The sequence below is a fragment of the Benincasa hispida genome, chromosome 6, assembly GCF_027475165.1.
Source record: "Benincasa hispida cultivar pf3 chromosome 6, pf3_genome.v1.1, whole genome shotgun sequence".
NCBI classification, from domain to species: Eukaryota; Viridiplantae; Streptophyta; class Magnoliopsida; order Cucurbitales; family Cucurbitaceae; genus Benincasa; species Benincasa hispida.
In genome coordinates this window covers 32223147-32246260 of record NC_143483.1, presented here as the reverse complement: position 1 = coordinate 32246260, position 23114 = coordinate 32223147, and the positions used below count along the sequence as shown (strand labels likewise).

Here is a 23114-nt window from a genome sequence, read left to right as displayed (position 1 = left end):
AGTCGGGTAAGGTAACTCTCTCGATTTGGAGGTAGAGGTTTGGTTTCTAATGTCATGAGGATTTGGTTTATATTTTGAGTCATTATTGTTGCAAACTTTCTAAGTTCCTCAGTTTTATCCAATTTGCATTCATTGATGGGTTGATACCTATATTTGAATGCATGTTTTTAGCTAAGATTTCTTTTATGATATGTAATTGTCTTGTCGAAATTGCCTAGTAACATTGTTAGGATTGTTAAATTTCAAGATGTTTCAAAACCCTAATCAAACATAAAAAATATATTTTTTCCCCCTCAAAATCAAACTCATCTCTTGATTAACCAATCGAAGAAATTTAAACTGAATTAATAAACATAAATTATTTGACAAATAAAATACAAGACAAAATTAAGCCAAAACTCAAATCATAGATACTAAAAACAAATATCCAACCTTCCTTTAAAGGTCTGGTCAAAGTTTTCAATTTCCTTTGCAAAGCCCTTTCCAAATAAAACACCAAGCATAGCAATGTTTTCAGCAAGTGTAACTTAAAAAGCTTAGTAATATTCTGAAAAGACAATGTTGATATTGCTTCCACATTCATGTCCTTTCTTCCAACTAGTATACAGATCCCAATGAAAAAATACCCAATTGATATAAGCCCTGCTGATTCTGCTCATAATTTGAATAAATTACAGATAATGTTTTATTTCTTTTTTTCTTTATGAACAAAAAGAATCCCACAAAAGAATCCCCAGCTGGAACAATATCAAGAACAGCATTCCAACACGAAAATCAATTGAATCAAAAGAAAGATGAGTTTATTTTTCATTTTGAAAATGGAAAAAAGGGAATGAACCTCGCCAAGCATGTTCTGCGGATTTATGTCGTTGGCAATTTTAGGCGAGGTTCATCAGGTGAAATATCAAGTCCTAGAAGGCACAGATCCTGAAATAGCAAATCTGCACTCCTGAAATGTAGGCCAATGATGCCAACTTCTTTTGCAGCTTCTACATTCTTCTTTCTGCAAGTGGGTGACCATTTCATAAAGGTTAAAATTCATGCTTATTTACTAATCTTTTTCCTTTTTGCTAATATAATTTCATAAAAGGTTTTGAAATCCTATCCAAACTTTGACAGTTAAAAGGAAAAAAAAAAAAAAAAAAGTTCAAATTTTTGTTTTTGCTCTTGCTTTCAAAATTGGACTAAGATTTCAATTTGTTTAGTAAAAATAATTTTAAAAAACTAAGGAAATGTAGCTATAGGTAATTTTATAACCTTTTTCTCTGCCTTTTTTTTCCTGCAGAAATATATACATAGATGCACAGAAGAAAGAGATGAACTTCTTATATCCCTTTTCGACTCAATCCAACAACTAGATGGGATGTTATTCAATTGCTTCTCATTTTCATGAAAATATTCCTCAAGCAAGGCAGTTAATAGGTGACTAAAATCCTGGCAACAGGCATTCTTCTATGCAAGAAGGAAACTTAGACGCAATAAAGAAATTTAGACTAGAAAGAGTGAGCTTAAGCAGTTCCTTTGCCATGCGCAATAGAATAAAAAGTAGTTTGTATCATACTAAATCTCTAATCTTAACGTCTTATCGAATTGAATGAATCAATTGAAATCTTCCTACTTGAATAAGAAGTCTACATATGCCTATCTATCCTCTGAAGACCCAAATTTCAGGTAAACAATAGAAGGTTCAAAACCTAGTGTCTGTGTCCGTCTAGTTGACTAATAGTCTAATACATATAAAATTCATCTCCTCGGTAACTCCATTCAATCAATTTCTCTTATGTTCCGATGCCTACACAACAAACTTACACAGCCTAAAGTTTTTCGTTTCTTTCATGGAGAAGGCCTACCCTACTTTGCCAACATTCTAACAACAGAACAGGAAAGTGACCATATGTACATAGGATAGATTTCTGATATATTACTTGATATCAATATAATAAGAAAAAAATTAGTAAAATGTATAAAGGCTTAAATCATAATTCCATTTCAAACACAATTCAATAAGTCAAACCTGTCATCAACGAAAATACAGCTAGCTGGTTCAACTTTGAGATGTCTCAAGGCTTCCAAGTAGAACTCAGGGTCCGGCTTCCTCTTTCCTGAAACATATGGCAAACAGGCTCTTTTGGAACAAATATTTTGATCTTATTAAGATAAATGTGGCTTCTTTGTAAACTACGTCTGAACACTTTTGCAATTACTGAGCATTTAATATTAATTCTTGTTGGGAAGCTTTCTTTACAGTTTTGTTCATATGTTTATGAGTTGTATTTGAATTTGTTGGTTTGGGAGTTAGTTGTACACCTAAAGTTGAGTTTTACAATTGGAAACTTTTTTAAGTTTGAGAAGTTGCCGTGTCTTTATAAAAATAGAAACATTGTTGTTGTTCCTATCAACTAGAAATTTGATCAGAGGAAATTTTGAAAAATAGACTGCAAATAGAAATCCACACGTCTAAACCAACTAATGTTAGAGCATGATAATATCATCATATTGTCGATAAAGTAATCAGGTTTAACCTGAAATTATATGAACTGCAGATTTTAAAGCATCAATCTTCTTATCTCACCAGATAAAACATCATACACTCATCATATGCACAATCAAAATAGAGACAATAATGATGATATGAAATCTAGCAGAAGGGTAATGAAGAAAACTCTAAGGTCATATCATGGTTGTTGGACAATGAATGCTTGTAATACAAACAGTACAAATGATATATTAGTTGACTGAACCAAACAGTGAGAACCATTGGAACTTCATTTTAGTGACATTATGCTACAATCAAATCAGTTTAGGAAAATAATGAACAATAAGGAAAATATCACAAGTTCCATAATTTAATTGGAGATATTGCAATCTTCTCTATAGATTCCTTGGTTCAAAATAATGTAGAGGGTGGTATGTGTGTGTGCGTGTGAGTGAACATATATATGTTTTTTCCCTCATTTTTCTTAATGAGAAACACAAGATATATAAAATAAAAAATCTCATGTTAACTAAAGTTCAATAAGTGAAGGAGATGCAAATAATTTTGCTCCTTATAGAGAAAGAATGGGAAGCAGGGGAGAAGAACTTAAAGGGGAAAGCCTTTCAGCACTTGAGCACTACCGTTTTTACAAGAGCAGAATGTCCAGGATAGATATTTTGAGATTTTCAACTTCTCCTCGATCATTTCGTACCTGCCAAATCAAACAATAGAAGTTGATGAAACATTTAATCGGAAGAAATGACATGCTATAATTCTTTTCCCACGAACCAAATAGGGTAGTTTGTGAACGCATGAATTTCATAGTTTTTCTCTTTAAGTGCAATTAGCAATTCTTCAATGCCTTCTAGGTAAGAATAGCCGCTTATCATACAGTTTTTGAGGCCTGGAAAGATAGATAAAACAAAGTTAATATGAAGCTAAAAGGGAAGAGCACATAGTTCCATTGCCGAAAATTCCAAAAAAAAAAAAGTCATAAGCAGAGAGAAAAAAAACTAATTTGAATACTTGGAATTACTGAACTGGTAATCTTCCTAGATCAACAGCATCTGGAGAAAAGTAATACTGCTAGAAGTAAATTTATTAACAAGTAGCACTGGTCAGCCAATGCATTTTAAAAGCATATAAAGTACCAAAACAGAAGTATAAAACCCGAGTAAATGAGTTAAGCAATCGATTTGTTTTTCTGTATTTGAAGGAGGCATGTCGGTCATACATGACTCTATGCTGTTGTATTTGTTGTTAGTATCTTTTCTTTCTCTCTCCTTTAAGGAACATGTAACTTTTAATCTTCCATTCCTTTTCTACATCAATGAGGAGAAAAAAGAGTGAAAGATAGTGCACAATTTTTCAGTATGTTACACCAAGAAATGAAGAGTAATTTTAGAGTCCGACCTTCAAAAAGATTTGATAAAGCATTAAGGCCTAAGAAACAGAGTAATTAATTGGACGATCTTATGTTTAAACATTCTGAAAGTTGTAATAAATCATATTAGTCTACATTAGAACTTTTGTGTAAGAGTATAGAAACATCTTGCATGGGTTTACTATACACAAAGTAAATAAAATAATTAACAAAATTCAAAATAAAAACACTATTAAATTTCTTTAGGTATTTTTTATTTACATTAAAAAAATATGGTCTTTATTCTATATCCATTAGTATCTGAGCCAACTTGCGCGTTTCTTGATTAATTCTCACAGGACAATTGCTGACCTTATTACATCCGGTTATCAAGGTAACTCGTAAGACATTAAATCTTAGGTAGATGACCACCATTCTTTCAAAAAATACTAAGAGAATGACATAAAATTAGGAACAAAAATGAAAAAATAGGGAGAGATTCCGATAAACCTTCAAAATCTATTGGTCGCTCATCTTTAAAGAATCTCTTTTCCAGCTCTGCCTTGAAACAAAACAACAATTTTTAGAAATATAAGTCAGACATTAAGGACTATGAAATAAAATGTTACAAAAAAATATTTTTTTTAAAGCAAAACAAGTTTGCACTCTATTTCTTATAAATATGCCCCCTCCATTTTCTCAACTAATCAATTTAGTAAACTTTAAAGAGGGCTGATGTTATTTCATGTTTAATAAACAAGCTTTGGCAAAGAACATCGATGATTATGTGAGAACCCTAATTAGTGATATATTAGGATTATTGGCATGTTCATTAGTGTAAGCTAGGGAGTTTGTTAGGGTTTTTGGTTATAATTAGAGGGAGTAGGTTGGGAGCAAGGTACAACTGAATTTAATAGGAGTTTCCATCGTTGCACTTTGGGAGAGAGTAGCTGATGCAGTGGGTGAAGGTATTAGGTCAAATCCGTGGTCAAACAAGGAAAGTCCATCTCTAAAGATTGAACGAGAGCTCTCCAAGAACAAAAGTTCTATATTTCAAATGATATTTAAAAGCTCCTTATTACAACCTAAAAGTAGCTATTAATAGCCTTACAAGGAAATAAAACAATTACTTAGAAATTCTAAAACAATAATTAATCTAAATTAATAACTAAATTACTATTAACTAAATTATACAAATAATCTAACTTATTCTCCTCATCAATGGCCCTTTTAAATGACTACTGTATATTGTAACTTCTCTTGTTTAACTTCTCTTGTTATTGTAATATATTACTATCGCTGTGTTCTTTGTATTTTTTTAGTTTTCTCACCTAACAAATTAGTAGAAATCAAGTTTTTCTTTGAGATGCTATAGCAGGTTTTAGAAGGGGCATAAAAGTATATAGAAAAAAAATGAGGAAGAAGGAAAGGGAAGAGAAGCCAATGGTGCCATTTAAGCCCATCGGGAATCTAGATAACTTTTTTTTATAAGAAACGAAGAAACATTCAGGGAATCTCGACTATTGCAACCATACTGAAATGGAAATGTGGAATGCCAGTCCTCAGAAGGTGAGTGCTTATGAAAACATGAAAAAATTAACAATGACAGTCCACCCACGATGCAGGTCTTTGGAACCTAGCTGAAAAGAGTCCCTATCATTAGTCGCTTTGGGCTAGAATAATTTGTATTTTTAGACATTTTCTTGCTCCTTTTACAACAAGTATTCGAGCTCTCTCACTCAATAAAGGTTCACACATCCATCAGAATCTAGTGGACTAGCTCAGTGTTGAGCAAATCAATCGAGATTCAAAGAATTTAAAAAGAGTTCTTGATCGAGTCTTTGGGGCTTTAGAGTTTGCTCAATTAACATACTAATTCCAAGTCCCGTTACAAGATCAAACAATAAAGCTCCATTGAATAAATAAACTTATCACTTTAATACATAGAGTCTCGAATATGTAAAATAGGCTCAGAAAAGTTTTCCCTTGGTGGACAGGACTGAAAAAGTTACAGTAAATTGTAACCAAGGATTTATAGTTAGAACAACAAAAGTAAGAATTCAAGTTGTTATGGTATATATTTTCCATATATACCTTTCCTTCAAATTTAATTTTTATCTTTCCAACTTCTCTTTCTATTCACATTATCTGCTATATGTATAAGTAAACGTTCTTATATCACCCTAAAATGGTAACTAAGCCAAATCTTGGGAACACAGGCTAATAAGAAGATAGACATACCTCATCAATCAAACCCTTCTCAAATTCAATCCATACAGTTGGATGTTTGAGTTCAAGTAGTTCCTCCATGGGCATTCTGAGCAGTGAATTCCGATGCAATTAACTTAAGGAATCAATATTAAACAGAAATTTTGTGAAAAAAGAATGAGGCTGGATAGTAGTATAAACTAGAACTCACTTTTTTATACGGTTCATTTTTTATTTTTTTATTTTTATCTATTCATATAATACAATAAAGATTAGTTTACTCAGAAAATAAGTAAGAGCCGCAACTGATTGATATATCTGTTGGCAGGTTTTCATCTTTCTTAAAGCTATAAAAATGAAGTCTTATATTCATTGGCATTGAATAGACATGTCATCTCATGAAGCAATCAAGAAATTTATGCCTTGAGGTAGGATTTTGGCCTACGTTGAAACATGACAGGGAGACCTTTGTTCAAGCAGTTAGACAGGGTATCCAGATGCCGCTTCATCTTTCCATCTATTTGAAGTTGAGAAAAAGTACATTTCCTCATAAGGCCAACAAAGACATAGACGCTAAAATTCAAACAAATGAAACATTAAAGAGAAGTTTAAAGGAAACAAGCTAAGCAATCCCCCTTTGCAGAAAGCAAGTAGGAGCTCATAGTGTGGTCAACTTTTCTTCTCTCCTGAAAGCTAAAGCTAAACTAGAGAAACAGATAGTAACCATAAGAGTCACAATTTTAACAAGTGGACAAATAAAGTCAGATTGGGGAGTTCGATTGTCTATATAAAATATTTTTAACACACCTACTCCAAAAAAGACTTTGTTAAGATCTGGAAAAATGAGCTACTCCTCTCATTGTTAATTGACTTTGAGATAGAACCTCATGTTATCTAATATGTATCAGAACCATTGAAACTCAAATGGACATCGATCCAAAAACAAAAATTGAGATCCGATCAAACTTCCAAGTATAGTGAACCCAAAGAAGCATCATCTCAAGGGAACAAGTTGAGGATCCAATAAAGGAGAAATTAAAGGATCGCATAATCTTTTATAAGATAGATAGGTTACTCTTCTAATTGCCAATTAGTTTATGAAATAGAATCCTATATTATTTAATAGACTCCATAGACACCAATAGTGTTTCTTATTAAGCTCACCCGAAGATTCAAACACGTGACCTCTAAGTAGGTGTATACGCAGATTAGAAATTAAATTTGGTTGAACAACCTATGGTTGGGTCTCAAATTAAACTGAGTCTAATAGGTAACATGTTTTATGCACTGTGGCCAGAGTTACACAAGCCTAACCATGACACCCATATATCTTCCAACTCAGTTATCATTAATTGCTATTCATCCTGATACCCAGAAGTTCCAACAAATTAAACAAAGAAAAGTAAAGACAAGGCACCTGAAAAAGGCGGGAACATCATCATAGAAAGGATCACGAACGAGGGTATCCATGATGTCAAAGAGCAGAACAGGAAGCTTCCTAGAGGTCTTATCAGCACCATCAGAGCTGCAACCAGTAGCCATTGAAAGAGAAGACGAGAAGAGTTTGGTGTCGCCAATAATGTCAGTGTTATCGCTGCTACTAAAGCTTCTGCGCAGAAGGGTATGGTTGAAATTAGATGCCATTTTTGATGGATTCGAAGAAGGTCTGATTGGGGAAAAGGAAACAACAGGTGGGCTAAAGAGAGAAGCCATTAAAATTGGTTGGATGGGCAAAAGCCCCAAAACCATGGCTCTCTCTCCTAGTCAATTCTGATAGAAATGAGATTATGCTTTCGCGCATCATTTTCAGCAATTCTTATCCTTCAATTTGATTTTATATTCGTTGAAGTTGGAGGAGAGAATCTCTCTTATTTTCAATAATCTCACATGACTTCTTTGATTATTACCTTAATATTGTGATTTGAAACCTAAAGAAATAATTTTAAATTAATTACTTCATCTAGAACGAGAAATATTTGAATATATTTATATTATGTATTTGGATGATGACAAAAAAAGAAAAAAAAGGGTTAAAATTTATTAATATAGGATTTTACTTCTAAATCCTGTGAAATTCGACCCTTCTAGTTAAAGAAAGCTTTAAAAATAAGAACAATATTTGAAATCACTCCAAATTTTAAAATCACTATCTTTCTTGCCGTTATAAACAATGAATTTCATTTAAAATCCATTATAATTTAAAATCCCTGAGGTTCCAAACAGGCTATAAGGAAAATATTATACCATCTAAATCAATTTGATTTAAATTTTGTAAGTGTATCAATTTATAACCTTCATTATGTTTCATTTGAAATTTATTGTATTTGAAAAGTTGTCTCATTAAAATGACAATCAGCAAATCTAATAATAAATACATCACTCGTCAAGGGCTCAAGATATTTAATAATTGATGAGGAATCATATCAAACATATATTCCTAATCTCCTTTGAAGACCCATCTTAGTACGTTGTGGTGGAGCAATTGAAACATATACTGCACCGTCCAAAAATTCTTAGTTGGGAAATATATGGCTCGTGGTCATAAGCTAATTGTAATGGCGAGTACTTGTGATAGGCTACTGGCCTAACGCGTACAAGTGACGTTGCATGCAAAATGGCATGTCTCTATACATATGTAGGAAGCTTACCTCTCATAAGTAATGATCTTGCAATTAATTGCAGACGTTTTATAAATGAGTATGCTAAACCATTTTGTGTATGAATATGAGCTACAGGATATTCAACAGTTATCCCATTTGACATACGATAATTATCAAAGGCTTGGGATGTAAATTCACCAGAATTATCAAGACGAATGGTCTTAATCGTATAATTAGGAAATTGTGCTAACTTAATTATTTGAGCAAGTAATCTTGCAAATTCAAGATTTCGATTTGATAATAAGCATACGTGTGATCATTCGCTAGATGCGTCTATTAATACTATAAAATATCTAAATGGTCCACTTTGTGGGTTAATAGGTCCACATATATCATCATGAATTCGTTATCAAAATGTAGGTGATTTAGTTCCCACTTTAGCTGGTGATGGTCTAATAATTAATTTTCCTTGAGAGCAAGCATCATATAATAATTTATGAGATTGAAGAATTTTTTTGCTCTTCAATGGGTGTTCGTTTGAATTCTCAATAATTCTTCTCATCATTATAGACCCTTGATGACCTAGTCTGTCATGCCAAATTGTAAATATGTATGGATTCAAGAACTTAAGGTTTATTGTTGCATATGTTTCAATTACCCATATATGAGTATAATATCATCCAGAAGATAAAGCAGACAACTCTTCTAATATAAAATTTTCATATGAGACAGTAGATATGATATAAAGATACTCCATATTATTCTTTCTACCAATCTCAATATGATAAGCATTGCAGCATATATCTTTAAAACATAGAAGATTTCTCTTTAATTGATTAAAAAACAGTGCATTATTAATTGTAAATTTTGTCCCTTTAGGCAAAATAATATTTGCTTTTCCAAAACCTTCAATCAAGTTTGCATAACCTGATATTGTATTTACTTTTGCTTTCAGCATTGTCAAATTGGAAAAGTATTTTTATTTATAAGTATTGTATGTGTAGTTGCACTGTCTGCTAGACATAGATCTTTTTTGCTTATTTTTTAATCACCCAACATATGAAAATGATTCATGTGTCTTCATTAAAAGAAAATAATTACAATAAGAAAAACAACACTTGGAATATACAAAAGTTAACATTTATTTAAAAAAACATGAAGATAGATAAAGAAAACAACATTAAGTCTAGATATTCTCAAATCTAAATATGTCATTATCCTGGTATGCAAAATTGGCTTCCACATTTTTCCCTTTTTCCCTTAGAGAGGTTTGATAGAGATCAACTAAGTATTTTGAGGTACGATAGGTACATGACCAATACTCAATCATTTCGCATCGGAAGCATTTATTTTCAACATTCTTTGAACTCTTATCTTCTTGAGCTTTTCCTTTGTAATCATAATTTTGTGGGGTTCTTTTGAAATTTGAATGATTAGAATGACCACCACGAAAATAATAATTATTTCTTTCTCTACGACGGTCACAACCTCGACCATGACCATGACCTCAACGATGATTATTAATATTCACAACATTCACTCTAGGAAATGGTGTTGTTCCAATTGGTCAAGATTCGTGGTTGTTCATCAATAACTCGTTATTTTGCTTGGCCACAAGAAGATATGAATTTAGTTCAGAATATTGTTTAAAATCTTTCTTTCAATATTGTTGTTGCAAGAGCATATTTGAGACATGAAATGTAGAAAATATCTTATCTAACATATTAGTATCAGTAATTTTCTCTTCGCATAACAACAATTTTGAACTGATTTTAATTAATACGAAATTGTAATCATTTACTGATTTAAAATCTTGTAGTCTTAAATGCATCTATTCATAACGAGCTTTAGGAAAAATAACTGTTTTTTTTATGATTATACATTTCTTTCAAATTTTTCCACAAGATACAAGGATCTTGTATTGTAAGATACTCTATTTTCAATCCCTCGTGGTAATGATGACGAAGGAAAATCATAACACAGATATAGAGAAAATATAATATAATAATAAAATAAATAACTAAAATTATGAAAATTGGATAATATAAAAATTGAGTAGAATTTTGAAGTGAATTTCTCACCAATGCAGATTCTTTCAAGATCCACTAAATACAACTGTTTATAGAGAAAGTGACAAGTAGGATGTGGTACATTAAGACACTATGCATAGGTGATTGAATGACACATGGATAATATATGTGGTAATTAAAAAAATGATATTTAGCATTTAACACTCATTTATAACATTTATAATATCGTGCATTATAATATATTTTGTAAACTATATATCAACACGAAAGGTACAGTCGTGAAGCACGCGACACATAACGTGTGTTTAAATTATTTGGCAAGTGAGAAGTTAAATAGATAGATAAATTTTTTATAGTGAGAAAATTATGCTGATGTGGCAAAAATATTTAGTTTGTAATTATTATTATTTTTTTTTTGTGTTAAATGAGAGTCCCTCTTCAAAAATTTTAAATTATCGTTGATGGAACATGATCAATAAAATAAATAGATAAACAAAGTTAAAATATTACGTGAATATTTCTATTATTAAATTTTCGTCGATATGTCAATATTTTCATCGATATTTTTACGTTTTTATAGGTTTGATATCAACATAAGAGATGAATCGATATTTTCGTTATATCAAAGAAAAATCCACAAAACACAAAAATCATAAGCATCGAAATAACACTAATATAAATATAATATAAACAATAAACATATTAACTTATTTGAAAATCATGAAATATTTATTTACTAATTTAAATTTATTTTTTGAATTTCTTGTTTTTATATTTTTTTTAGATATGTACATCGAAATCGACATTTTATTGATGTTTCCATCGAAAATTCCATAAAATTAAAATCTCAATATTTTCTTCGACATTTTTAAACCTGGTTGGTATTTAATGAATCCTAGTTTATAGAAAAACAGTCCAAGAAGTTCCTAGTGCATTGATTTTGTGTATAATAAATTATTGACATATTCAATATTTTTTTTAAGAAAATAAATTAAATGTTCTATTAGATATATATAAAATTGAATTTTAAAAAAATATTTAAAAATATTTAAAATCGAATGTTGTGTCTAATAAAATTCTAGATTTTCTATTTTGTATTAATAAAGTTGTGGATTCTAAAAATGTCAGATCTCTAAATTTTTTTTCTTTTTTTTTTTTAATTCAAGTCAAATATCTAAGTTAAAGACGCATAAAATTGAAAGTTTAATAATTTATTAATCACGAAATTACAATTTTAGAAATTTAATTGAAGCCAATTATCATAGCATTTCATTGTGAGTAATGAGTAGGTCATATAGATATAAACACAAGTAAAAAGAAAAGTTATTTACATCAAGAATTTTGGCAATCCCAATTATGATTATTAAATACATTGCCATACCAAACTCATTTCACTAGAATATTATCATCATCATTGGTCTATTAGATCATACAATACAATATTCTTTTTTCTTTTCTACTTGAATGGTTCCAAGATGGGAAAATTGATTTTATAATAGGTATGGAGATCTTTCCATTTAAGTCATATAAGATTTGGTTTTTAAAGCCTATATTTGTGGGTTTAAGAGCAACATATATATATACACACATATATTTACATATATACATACATATATATACAACACATGTATATAAATGATATGTACATGCAAGCACGTGCAAATACTTTGAAACATGTCATCTCATTTTCTTTAAAACTCCATGTTTGTGTATTTCTCTATGCACAATACAAATCTCTCTCTCAAAAGTACTATTATATTTTTTTAAATTGACATTTATAACTGCATGATGAAGATCCAATTATCAACATTTAAGATGGTACTCTGCTATCTTTATCTACTAACTTATATTTAAACTTTAACTCTTACTAACAATAATTAAGTACTTGATTCACAATATTAAGTTAGGATATTTTTTAATACTAAAATTATATATATGATGTCCAAATCTTTGTAAATTGAAGTCATAAGTGGGCATGCTGATCTAGATTTAAATAGTTGGATGATGTGTCTAAAGAGTGTGGAATTAAAGAGATTGAGCTCAACTACGAATAGTTAAAATGGTTGTAATCATAAAAATAAATAAGTACACAATTTTCTATTTTTAATCAAACTTATTTAAGTAATAAACTATAACTTTAAGCATATAATCAATAATTAGAAGCCAAATATGAGTAGTAATGAAATAATAATAACGAAGGTCGATAAATGATTATGAACGGAATATTTTATTAATAAAGTCTAGGTCATACAAAATGAAGGTCAAATGCAAGATTCAATAGTCAAAAGATGATCTAGGAGGTAATAGCCTAACATTAATAAAATTTATTTGATACCAACAATATTGCTTCCAAGGCATAGTATGCTCAAAGTTTCTGACATAAGTGGAACTATATCATTCATGAGTTTCAATGTCAACCCCAATGCTACTAATAGGAGGATACCTTAGACCTCATGTTCCATCCAAATGAAGATGCTATGAGGAATGTAGATAATATAGAGAATCACGTTCGTGTGGAAGTTGTGGTCCTCATGTATAGATCGATGTATATAGGAACCATAATTATTTAAATGACTATAAGTACTATGATAATAGTCATAATTACTATTGTTATAGACATATTATCCATATTCATATTGATTGTCCAAACTCATTCGATGATCTTAAAAATTAATGGATGGTTTTTACTCTTTTTTATGGTTTTTTTCAAATTCAATTCTTTGGAAACGAAAGTTTTGGATTAAAAATTGAAAAAAACTAGAAATTGGAAAAGGTAGCATTTTGAAAAAGCTTGATATTGAAACAAGAAAAAAAAAAGACAAATAGAGATATTCAAACAATATGTTAGCAAAATATCCACAATAATTTGGCAATATTTCCATGATAAATTGGCAGAATATCCATGATTTTCTTGAGCTAAGAATATTTTCATGAAAAGATATATCACCCATCAAATTTATGGAAAGACAATTTTATCTTCCAATTTTTCTATTAGATATGTGATGTTACGGATATATCGAACAATATATTGGCAATATATATATTGTGATGTTTTAATCCTTGTTCTAATAAATCAATCATGATATTTAATTGACTATATCTTTTTAATGTAAATACTCGATATATCAATTAACTTCAATCATTAATTGACTAGCACATTCCTTTTTTTAATTCTTTTTCTCACACATTTGACAATATTATAATTTTAACTCATCAATCAACTTCAAGGGATTGAATCAACCTCTCTCTTTAATGGTTGAAAGTTCTATCTCTCATCCTTACAATTATTAAACTATAATGACTAATTTAATGTTGAATCAATGAAACAAGGATACCCATTTAAAATTTCCTTTATTCTTTTTTTCTTCCTCTTTTCTTACTTGGATTGTTACAAGTTGCTCAAACAAACAACCTAATAAAACCAACTTTTTATTTTATCTTTTCCAATAATAACATGGGTTGAATTTTTTATGTTTTTATTCCAATCATTTCCTTTGGGTTTCTTAAAAAGTTTGTTGAAATCGCTACCCTCCAATGAACAAAAAATGAAAGCAACGAATAGTCACGAACGACCGTAGTCAAAATATGGAATCTGCAAAACAAAAACTTGTTATAGGCTGAGTGGCGGATCTATCTCTCTTTAAGATGTTTCATGGCTTTGTTTAAGTGTGTAAGCAGTTCTACGAAATTTCCACGTCATCCCCAGGATAAAACAATCCATAATCTATAAAACTGTCTCGATCAGAGCTGCACTGTAACCAAAAAACTCACACCCTTCAGGACTGAGATGCTTGAAAAACCAAAACAGAAAGTGAAGAAATCAGAAGGAATCGAGAGAGACTATGAGAAATGAGTTGTGTAGACTGATGACAGGCTCGCACTTTTTATAGGCCTCGAAGGCCAACTGTTGCAAGAAACTACCGGGGAGAGAAGCACACCCAGCCATGGAACGTGCATGTAAGACGCGGACCTTTTTCTTTTATTTATTTTATATAAAAAATTAAAATAATAATTATTTCTTAATAAAAAATAATCACTCGCCTCGTCTCACCAGCCCGACCGGACAGCGACAACGCTTGCGTGTGGGATGTCCACCATATCCATATTTGCCTATCTCCTCGCTCCCTTTAAAATATGGGTACCCCTCGGGCCCAAACCCACAACTCAAAGTGAGAGTATAATAAGAAGATTTCACTTTCTAAACTAAGTAATATAGGATTCTCATACAAGCCTTTTTTTTTTCTTTAAAACTTAAAATTTTCACCAACAATCCCCCACTAGAAAATTTAAAAACATAAGAAAAGCATTTTTCATCGAGTAGTACAATCTGTAAAATACTGTGTATAAGCAAAGGTGTCTTACGGCTCGAACCTTTATGTAGTGTAGATGATTCAGGAAATACTAGAGTAACTCTTGGTTTTGAACTCTATCTCTAACAACATCTCACTCACAACATTACTAGTGTGTACTTCAAAGTCTGTGCTTTAAGGCATAGCACATGTATCCCAGTTTAGTGAACACTCTAGACTGTTTGCCTAAAATTTCATTGGAAGCGGCCCCCATTTCCATATTCACATAGGTGAGTCTATCAAAAGTACTCCTGTAGTTAGGTACCCCACTTGACATCAAGTATAGATCTCATTAAGAACTAAGTTCAACCTTTCTTACGCTTTAGGATATCAAGCTTAGACTGTATGTCATCATAAGGGAACTCTGTGTCCATTTTAGCATGATTCACTTTATCACTGATCAATTATTACCCGTTTAACCTGTGTCTTGGGATCTCTAGTCTACAGGTTGGGTTTTCCTCACAGTGATTCATCTCTCTATAGGCATGTGTTCTATCCTTTCTGAGGTTTTGAAAACCTTTTCTCTGGCCAATCCTTTCGTCAAAGAATATGCCAAATTTTCATCTGTCCGTATATGATCCATTCTAACTACATCAGTAATGAAGAACTCTCTAGTACTGTGCTTACGACATATTTGTCGTCTCTTTCCATTGTAGTAACGGTTCTAACATTTTGCGATCGCTGCAATACTATTGCAATGGATTAATATGGCTAGTACCGGTTTTTCCCATAGGGGAATCTCTAATAGTAGACTTCTAAGCTAGCATGATTTTTCATTAACTGTTACTAGTGCTATCATTTATGACTCTATCGTTGATTGGGCTAAGATAGTTTATTTCTTTGACTTCCAAGAGACACCTCCGCTTGCTATATTGAAAATATAGCCACTTGTAGCCTTTGAATCATTCATAAAGAAGCTCCAGTCAACATCGCTGAACCCTTCAAGGACAGCGGGAAACTTCTAAATGTAATCCTAGGTTTTAGGTTTACTTTAAGTACCTCTTACCCTCTCTATAGCATTCCAATGCTCTATACTAGGTCTGCTTGTAAACCTACAAAGTAATCCTACATCATAAGCTATATTAGGCCTAGTGCAATTAGTAGTGTACCTGAGACTGCCTATGATGCTTGTATACTCAATTTGATTACACTGTCACCAGTGTTCTTGAACAACTTAACACTAGGGTCATAAGGAGTACATGCTGGCTTACATTCAAAGTAATTATATTTCTTTAAAATCTTTTCTACATAATGAGATTGATCTAAAGAAATTCCCTTTTTCAGACCTGGTCACTTTTATGCCTAAGATTATATTCGCTTCTCCTAAGTTTTTCATATCAAAGTTTGCACTCAACATAGATTTTACATCATTTATGAAGTGCAAGTTCGACCCAAATATTAACAAGTCATCTACATACAGACACATATAGTGCAAAGATTATTTTCAAACTTGTAGTAGATGCATTTATCACTTTTATTAACCTTGAAACCTTTAGATAAGATTAGATTATCAAATTTTTCGTGCAATTGCTTAGGAGCTTGCTTCAAACCCTAAAGAGATTTATCTAACTTGCAAACCTTGTTCTCTTGACCATGGACTTTAAAGCCCTTAATTATTCCATATAAATCTATTCTTCAAGTTCACCATTTAGAAAAACATTCTTTACGTCCATCTGATGTACTACGAGATTATTTAGGGCAACTAGAGAAAACAGTACACGGATTGAGGTAATTCTAGTGACCGGGGAGAAGGTGTCAAAGAAATCTATGTTTTATCTTTGTCTAAAGCCCTTTGTTACTAACCTGGCTTTAAACTTATTAGTTGTTCCATCAGATGTAAGATTCTTCCTTAGGATCCATTTGCAACCTATTGCTTTGCAACCAGGGGATAGGTCTACCAAATGCCAAGTCTTTTTTTTACTCAAGAGAGTCCATTTCATCATTTATAGCTTCTTGCCATAAGTTGGCATCTACAGAGGACAGGACTTTTTTTAGGTCTTTAAGGTCTTCTTCTACATTATAGGTCTAAAAGTCATCCCTAAAATCCTTGACGGTTCTAATTCTTTTACTTCTTCTAGGTTCTGAGTCGACTTCCTCTGTAGAGGTAGGATTTTTAACTAGGGTTAGACTATCAGATCCTGAGTCCCCACTATTTTTCGATTTAAAAGGAAATCTATCCTCAAAGAAGTCAGCATCATTTGACTTAATGATCACTTGGTTTACTAGGTCATAGAACCTATAGACTTCACTATTTATGGCATAACCTATAAAGATGACTTATAGACTCTAATAGCAAGCTTTTTTCTTTTAGGGTTTGGAATTCTTACAAAGTCTAGATATGTTGGGATTGATGTCCTAAATCTAGTGTATCTCGTGGTTTTTAGTTTTGTTAATACAAATTATTTATCAAATAAAATCATAGGTATTTTATTTGACTATTAGACAGCAATAATTCAATCCAATAAGCTAAGACCAAGTTTATTTTATGAAACTTAAACATGTATGTGGAGACATACAGATGGATCATGTTTAAGTAATAACCTAAATGGTCTGTAGTAAATGGATAAGGCTGAGTACCTTATCCTGGTGACACTACGAATACGGCTTGCTTTGTAGATGTTACAATTGTTGTAAAGTGCTACAAATGATCTGACCCTAACTGTTCATGTGGACACATGCAAGCGAGCTATACAAAGAGTTTGTATAAGACCGAACCACGAAATGAATAGACTCTCTATATAGCACTGTTACTTGAAGAAACTTACATTTCACTAGGATGATCATAGGAGATTTGACCTTAATCCTACGTGAGTTGTGAACTCCTATTTATGACGACAGTCCTTTGATTTATATGGGTGAGAATGGCCATGATAGTCGACTCAATAAGTCTACCATTTTGGGAATTTTTCAGATTACGGAGCTGGGAATACAGCTATACAAGATGGAATTCACTCCTTCCAATTCCTTGGAAAAATAGATAAATTGCTCCCTTAATAGCTGGTTTCGGATCTTAAACAATGAGGCCTCAACCTCTCACTAGCCTGAGAGGTGTTTATTTATAGTTGGATTGTAAATTGTTTGTTCATTAGAGGAATCAGTGGTACTTAAGAAGTTAGATGTAACTGTAGGGATAAAACGATATTTTGATCCAATTATAGTTATGAGTATTTGTGAAGGTCATCGCTATGTTGATTGGTTATATCAGTGGATACAGAAATAAATCTACAATGCGAAGAGTGTAGTTATCGGCCTATAGTGGAGTGTCCAGTAGTTAAGAAATGTTGATTAATTGGATTAAAAGAGTTTAATTAATTAATCTCATATTATTGGAGCTTCTAATCTGTAGGTCAATAAGATCCCCTCGATGGCTCACTGAAAGATATACAAGAGGAATTATTTGAATTATTTAAATCATTGATAGAATAACATATTAATGAGATTAATATGATGTGGTTAATTATAGATTTGATTTATAATTAAGAGAGAAATATTTGAATAGGATTCAAATAATCAATTTTTTATGAATCAGATTCATAAGGAATTAGTTAATTTTGAAAGGTGGGGCAAATAAACGTATGATGTTTATTTAATTAATTAACTATATACATTAAATTAGATTTAATATATATAGTTATTTATTAGGTTTGCTAATTAATCAAATAAATGTTATTTGATTAATTGAGCCCTAAGGGAAAATATAGAAATACTTGGAGAAAGGGAAAACCTTTCTCCATATAAATTGTTTCTTTTGCTCAAAATTAAGATCAATGATTTCATTTTGAAAACCTAGCCTCCAAATTCTCCTAAAATTCTCTCAAAACTTCCTTCTTTCCATCATTCCTCCTCGATTAGAGATCACTCTTCTACCCTTAGATTCTAAGAGAATATCGAGGTCTCTCTTACGGTGGTGTTCATTGTTCGTGGAGATACATTGCGGAGAAAAAGCTTAGGATTTTCGTGAAGACAAAGGGATCTACAAAGGTAAGAAAATGTTCTTCTTCTATTTTCTTCTTATTAAAAGGCATGTTAAATGTATAAACATGATTTATCCTCTATTTTTGTTTTATTTTGTTCCGATTTTGTTTCATATAAACCAAAAATTCGAAATGTAAGGCGTTCACACACTTTCACTCTAGATTTGATCCTTTCAATTGGTATCAGAGCCATATTTCTTGCATTTATGTTCTTTGGTTTTGTTTTTGAAACAAAATCTAGCTTAGAGGTGGGATTTCTACTCTACATTTTGAATGTTTGAGCATCAATTTGCAATATTGGATGTTTACGATTTTTGACACATAGATTTTTCATTTTAATTTGATTGAAATGTAAGGGCTCGGTATTTTTGGGCATTTAAATTTCTTGCTTCAAGTCTATAAGTCCGTGTCATTCGAAAGAGCAAGCGTTGTTGATGAGATCAGGGAGAAATTGAGGCTTTCAGAGATGTTCGAAGCTAGAAAAATGCAAAAAAAAAAGGGCTTTCTGCCCAGCAGCATCGGGACGCTGCGACGCGAGGCGGAAGGCACGACACTTCGTCCATTCGAGGCTGATGTGCTACTGTAGGCACTGTGGAATGAAATATTATTCAAATACGCATTATTTATTATTAATTTCCTAGTTGGTCTGTTGGTTAGAGCTTTTGCCAAGAAGCTTGAGGTCATGAGTTTGAATCTTGTTAGTGTTTTTTCCCCTTCTTTTGTGTTTTTTTAAATTTTAATCAATTAGATTAATATAAATTAGTTATATTAATTTAATTAATTACAGAGTTTCAAAAATCGGTCCAATTAATTGCTGATTAATTTAATTATGCATGGGATGTATGCTTTAAATTAGTTTTGAATGGTGCATAATGTGCCATTTAGATTTAAAATTTCACCTTAGGATAAACATTTTCATACATCATATCTAAATATAAATGTTATATTTTTGGATGCATGATTAAATTAACATGTTCATGCATCTTAATATAAATGTTATATCATTTAGATGTATAATTAAGCCATATGCATGCATCATGCAATATTATAATTGTTATAATATATGATGGCATGATGGTTGATGATGCTTAATGATTATTTAATATAAGAGTTATATTTTACAATGGAAAAGAAATTTGCATTGAGCATGACGTTAGTTAGATTAATATAAACGTTATTTTTTAATCAATATCACCAAATACAAACTTATAAATTTTATTTTTCATTGTTTTATAACAATTATAAAAGTAATGAAATTAGAATTAAAATATATAATCAAGAGTTGCATGCAAACATAACTAAAAATTAATTTTGAATGGTTTTAAATTAATTCACCTAGACTTATGTTAAACACGTTTCTAATGAGATTTGAAATAAGTTAATCTTTTGATTTGTTTTAATATGATTAAAATTAACTTCGATTAAACGATAAAATTTATAAAATAATTGCCCATAAGGGACTTTTGTCCAAGTAACGTTCTGTCTAAGCTGAGGTTTTTAAGCTGACGGAAACGAAACACCTTTAATTGGGAACCAACCTAGAAGGTGAATTGTGCAAATATTTTTTAAGCATGCAATAAGTGATCAGTTTTGTTAAAGAGTTTAATGAATAAGATCACATATTGTTAAAATATTCAATAAAAGTATTATGTTGAGCAAATTAACATGTTCTTAGCTAAAAATTGATTAGTTGGATTTTACTAAGTTAATAAACTCATCTTCTACAGAACACTTAGTGGGAGGAAAAAGATGTATATGATATGTCATTTCTCCACCCACGCTCTCCCTAAAAGTTCATAAGGTGAAATTCATGCTCGGCCTCGTGGTGCGCTGGGTGCACCCTCCTTTAGGAAGTTATTTGCATGGGTCAATATCAAAGTGAATTGAGAAAGTGTTTATAGTAAATGGGAAAAGGACATGTGTCAACACATCCTGCAGTCTCCTTCATTGGTTTGAAACGTCATTTCCATGCTCGGCCTTATGGCGTCTTAGGAGCGTCCCCCTTAGGAAGGTGTTTGCATGGGAAAAGGACGTATCAAACTCCAGAAATGGATAAGATCGCTATAATCAATTGTTTCAATCACATTCTTCCCTGAGGCAGACTGGTTGGGACGGGGTTATAAGGTTGAAAATGAAGGGTTACAATTATGATAAAGCATTAAGGTAGTTAATGATTTATTGACCAAATGAATAGTAATTAAATATTATATAAATAAGGAGTTATGCTAGGATAATATTTAATTGAGAGTGTCTCACTTCAATGATAAGGAATAACTGTACACCCTGAGGTAGCATTTATTCCAAATCACTGAATGTATCATTACAAAATAAATAATATTGGGTTCATTATTAGTTTTTGCTAAACTGATTGGATTAAAATGAAAAATGAATTTTTGCACAAGTTTCTAATATAAGTAATTGTATCAGCATGTCTAGCGCAATCGTTACTTTGCTTGACGTCGAAAAATTAACTAGAGAAAATTATACAACTTGGAAAAATGCGATGAATACGATTTTTTAGTGAATGACCTCAAATTCATTCTCACGGAGGAATGTTCTCCAGCCCTTGGGAACAACGCATCACAAAGTGTTCATGATGCTTATGAGAGGTGGACCATGGTTAATGATAATGCAAAGGTCTATATTTTGGAAGGCTTATCTGAAGTCCTAGCCAAAAAACATGAGATCATGATTACTGCACGCCAGATCATGGAATAATTGTGTGACATGCTTGGAAAATCTTCCTCACAAGCCATGCATAACTTTTAGGAAATGGCAGAAAACAATTCCAGTGTCGCAGAGAACATTATGTCTCGCGATATGCTCTTAAGTTCATCTTCAGTGCATGGATGGTTGAAGGATTGTCTGTTAGGGAACATGTCCTTAACATGATGAACCATTTCAATATCGCTGAGATGAATGGAAGTCTTATAAATGAGCCCAATCAGATGAGCTTTATCATGCAATCGCTGTCAGATAACTTTCTGCAATTCCATAGCAATTTTGTTATGAACAAAATTGACAACAACCTCACCACCTTCTTTAACAAGCTACAAATTTTTTAGTCTTTAATGAAAACCAAAAGAAATAATGGGGAGGTAAATGTTGCCTTCTCCAACGAGGAAAAGTTCATAAAAGGTTCGACCTCTGGAACTAAATTTGTGCCTCCCTCTTCATCCAGTATGAAGAAGTGGAAAAAGAAGAAGGGTGCAAATGGGAATAAAGGCACCACTACTGTTGCTACCCAAAAGGGCAAGAAAGTCAAGGTTGTAAAAGGAACCTGTTATCATTGCAACCAAGATGGACATTGGAAAATGAATTGCCCAAAACTTTGGCCGAGAAAAGGAAGGTAAATATGATTTACTGGTCATGGAAACATGTTTGGTGAAAAATGATAACCATATTTGAAAAGTTGATTCAGGAGCCACTAATCATGCTTTTACTTCTTTGCAGGAAACTAGTTCTTAGAAACCGCTGGCAGCGGGAGAGATGACTCTACAAGTTGGAACAGGAGTGGTTGTCTCAGCGGTTATAGTTGGGAGTTTGAAGTTGTTTTTTAGATAAAAGTTTATGTTGTTAGACAATTTTTACTATGTTCCTAATTTTAAAAAGAACTTGATTTCAATTTCATGTTTGTTAAAACAATCTCTTAATGCATCTTTTATTCGAGATAAAGCGTTTGTCTCGAAAAATAGTATTGATATTTGTTCTACAACAAATGAGAGAAACTTATATGTATTGAGGCTATTAGTATCTAAAATGTTTCACAATATTGAAATGTCCAATATTACAACCACTAAAACTAAGAAAAGAAATTTTTTTTCATAAAGATAATTCTCATCTTTCGTGTCTAAGACTAGGTCACATTAATCTCAATAGGATTAAGAGGTTGGTTAAAAATGGACTTTTAAACGAGTTAGAAGAAAATTCTTTACTTGTATGTGAATCTTGCCTGGAGAGAAAAATGACAAAACAAAATTTTACTGGAAAATGATATAGGCCAAAGAACCCTTGGAGCTTATACATTCAGATATTTATGGTCCGAAGAGTGTAAAAGCTAAAGGAGGGTTTGATTATTTTGTCACTTTTACGGAAAATTATTCAAGATATGGGC

At 31.6% G+C, this 23114-nt stretch overlaps 1 protein-coding gene across 1 annotated transcript; it reads right to left on the bottom strand.

Annotated features, from left to right (window-relative positions):
• Positions 1–543: 543 nt before the first annotated feature.
• Positions 544–7918, bottom strand: FHY1 (Haloacid dehalogenase-like hydrolase (HAD) superfamily protein). The gene is made up of 7 exons (XM_039033867.2): positions 7465–7918; positions 6081–6156; positions 4350–4401; positions 3266–3380; positions 3118–3188; positions 2015–2102; positions 544–1003 (listed from the first exon to the last, which is right to left on the bottom strand). Exons 1-7 carry the CDS (start codon positions 7794–7796, stop codon positions 862–864), a joined length of 876 nt encoding a protein of 291 aa, XP_038889795.1. The 5' UTR covers positions 7797–7918; the 3' UTR covers positions 544–861.
• Positions 7919–23114: the final 15196 nt, after the last annotated feature.

Coding starts and splice junctions, on each gene's coding strand:
- FHY1 (XM_039033867.2), bottom strand. CDS start 7,796: ATGGTTTTGGGGCTTTTGCCCATCCAACCAATTTTAATGGCTTCTCTC. Junction 3,381..4,349: donor GCGACCAATAGATTTTGAAG/GTTTATCGGAAT, acceptor CTATCTTTCCAG/GCCTCAAAAACTGTATGATA. Junction 2,103..3,117: donor ATTCTGCTCTTGTAAAAACG/GTAGTGCTCAAG, acceptor CATATGTTTCAG/GAAAGAGGAAGCCGGACCCT.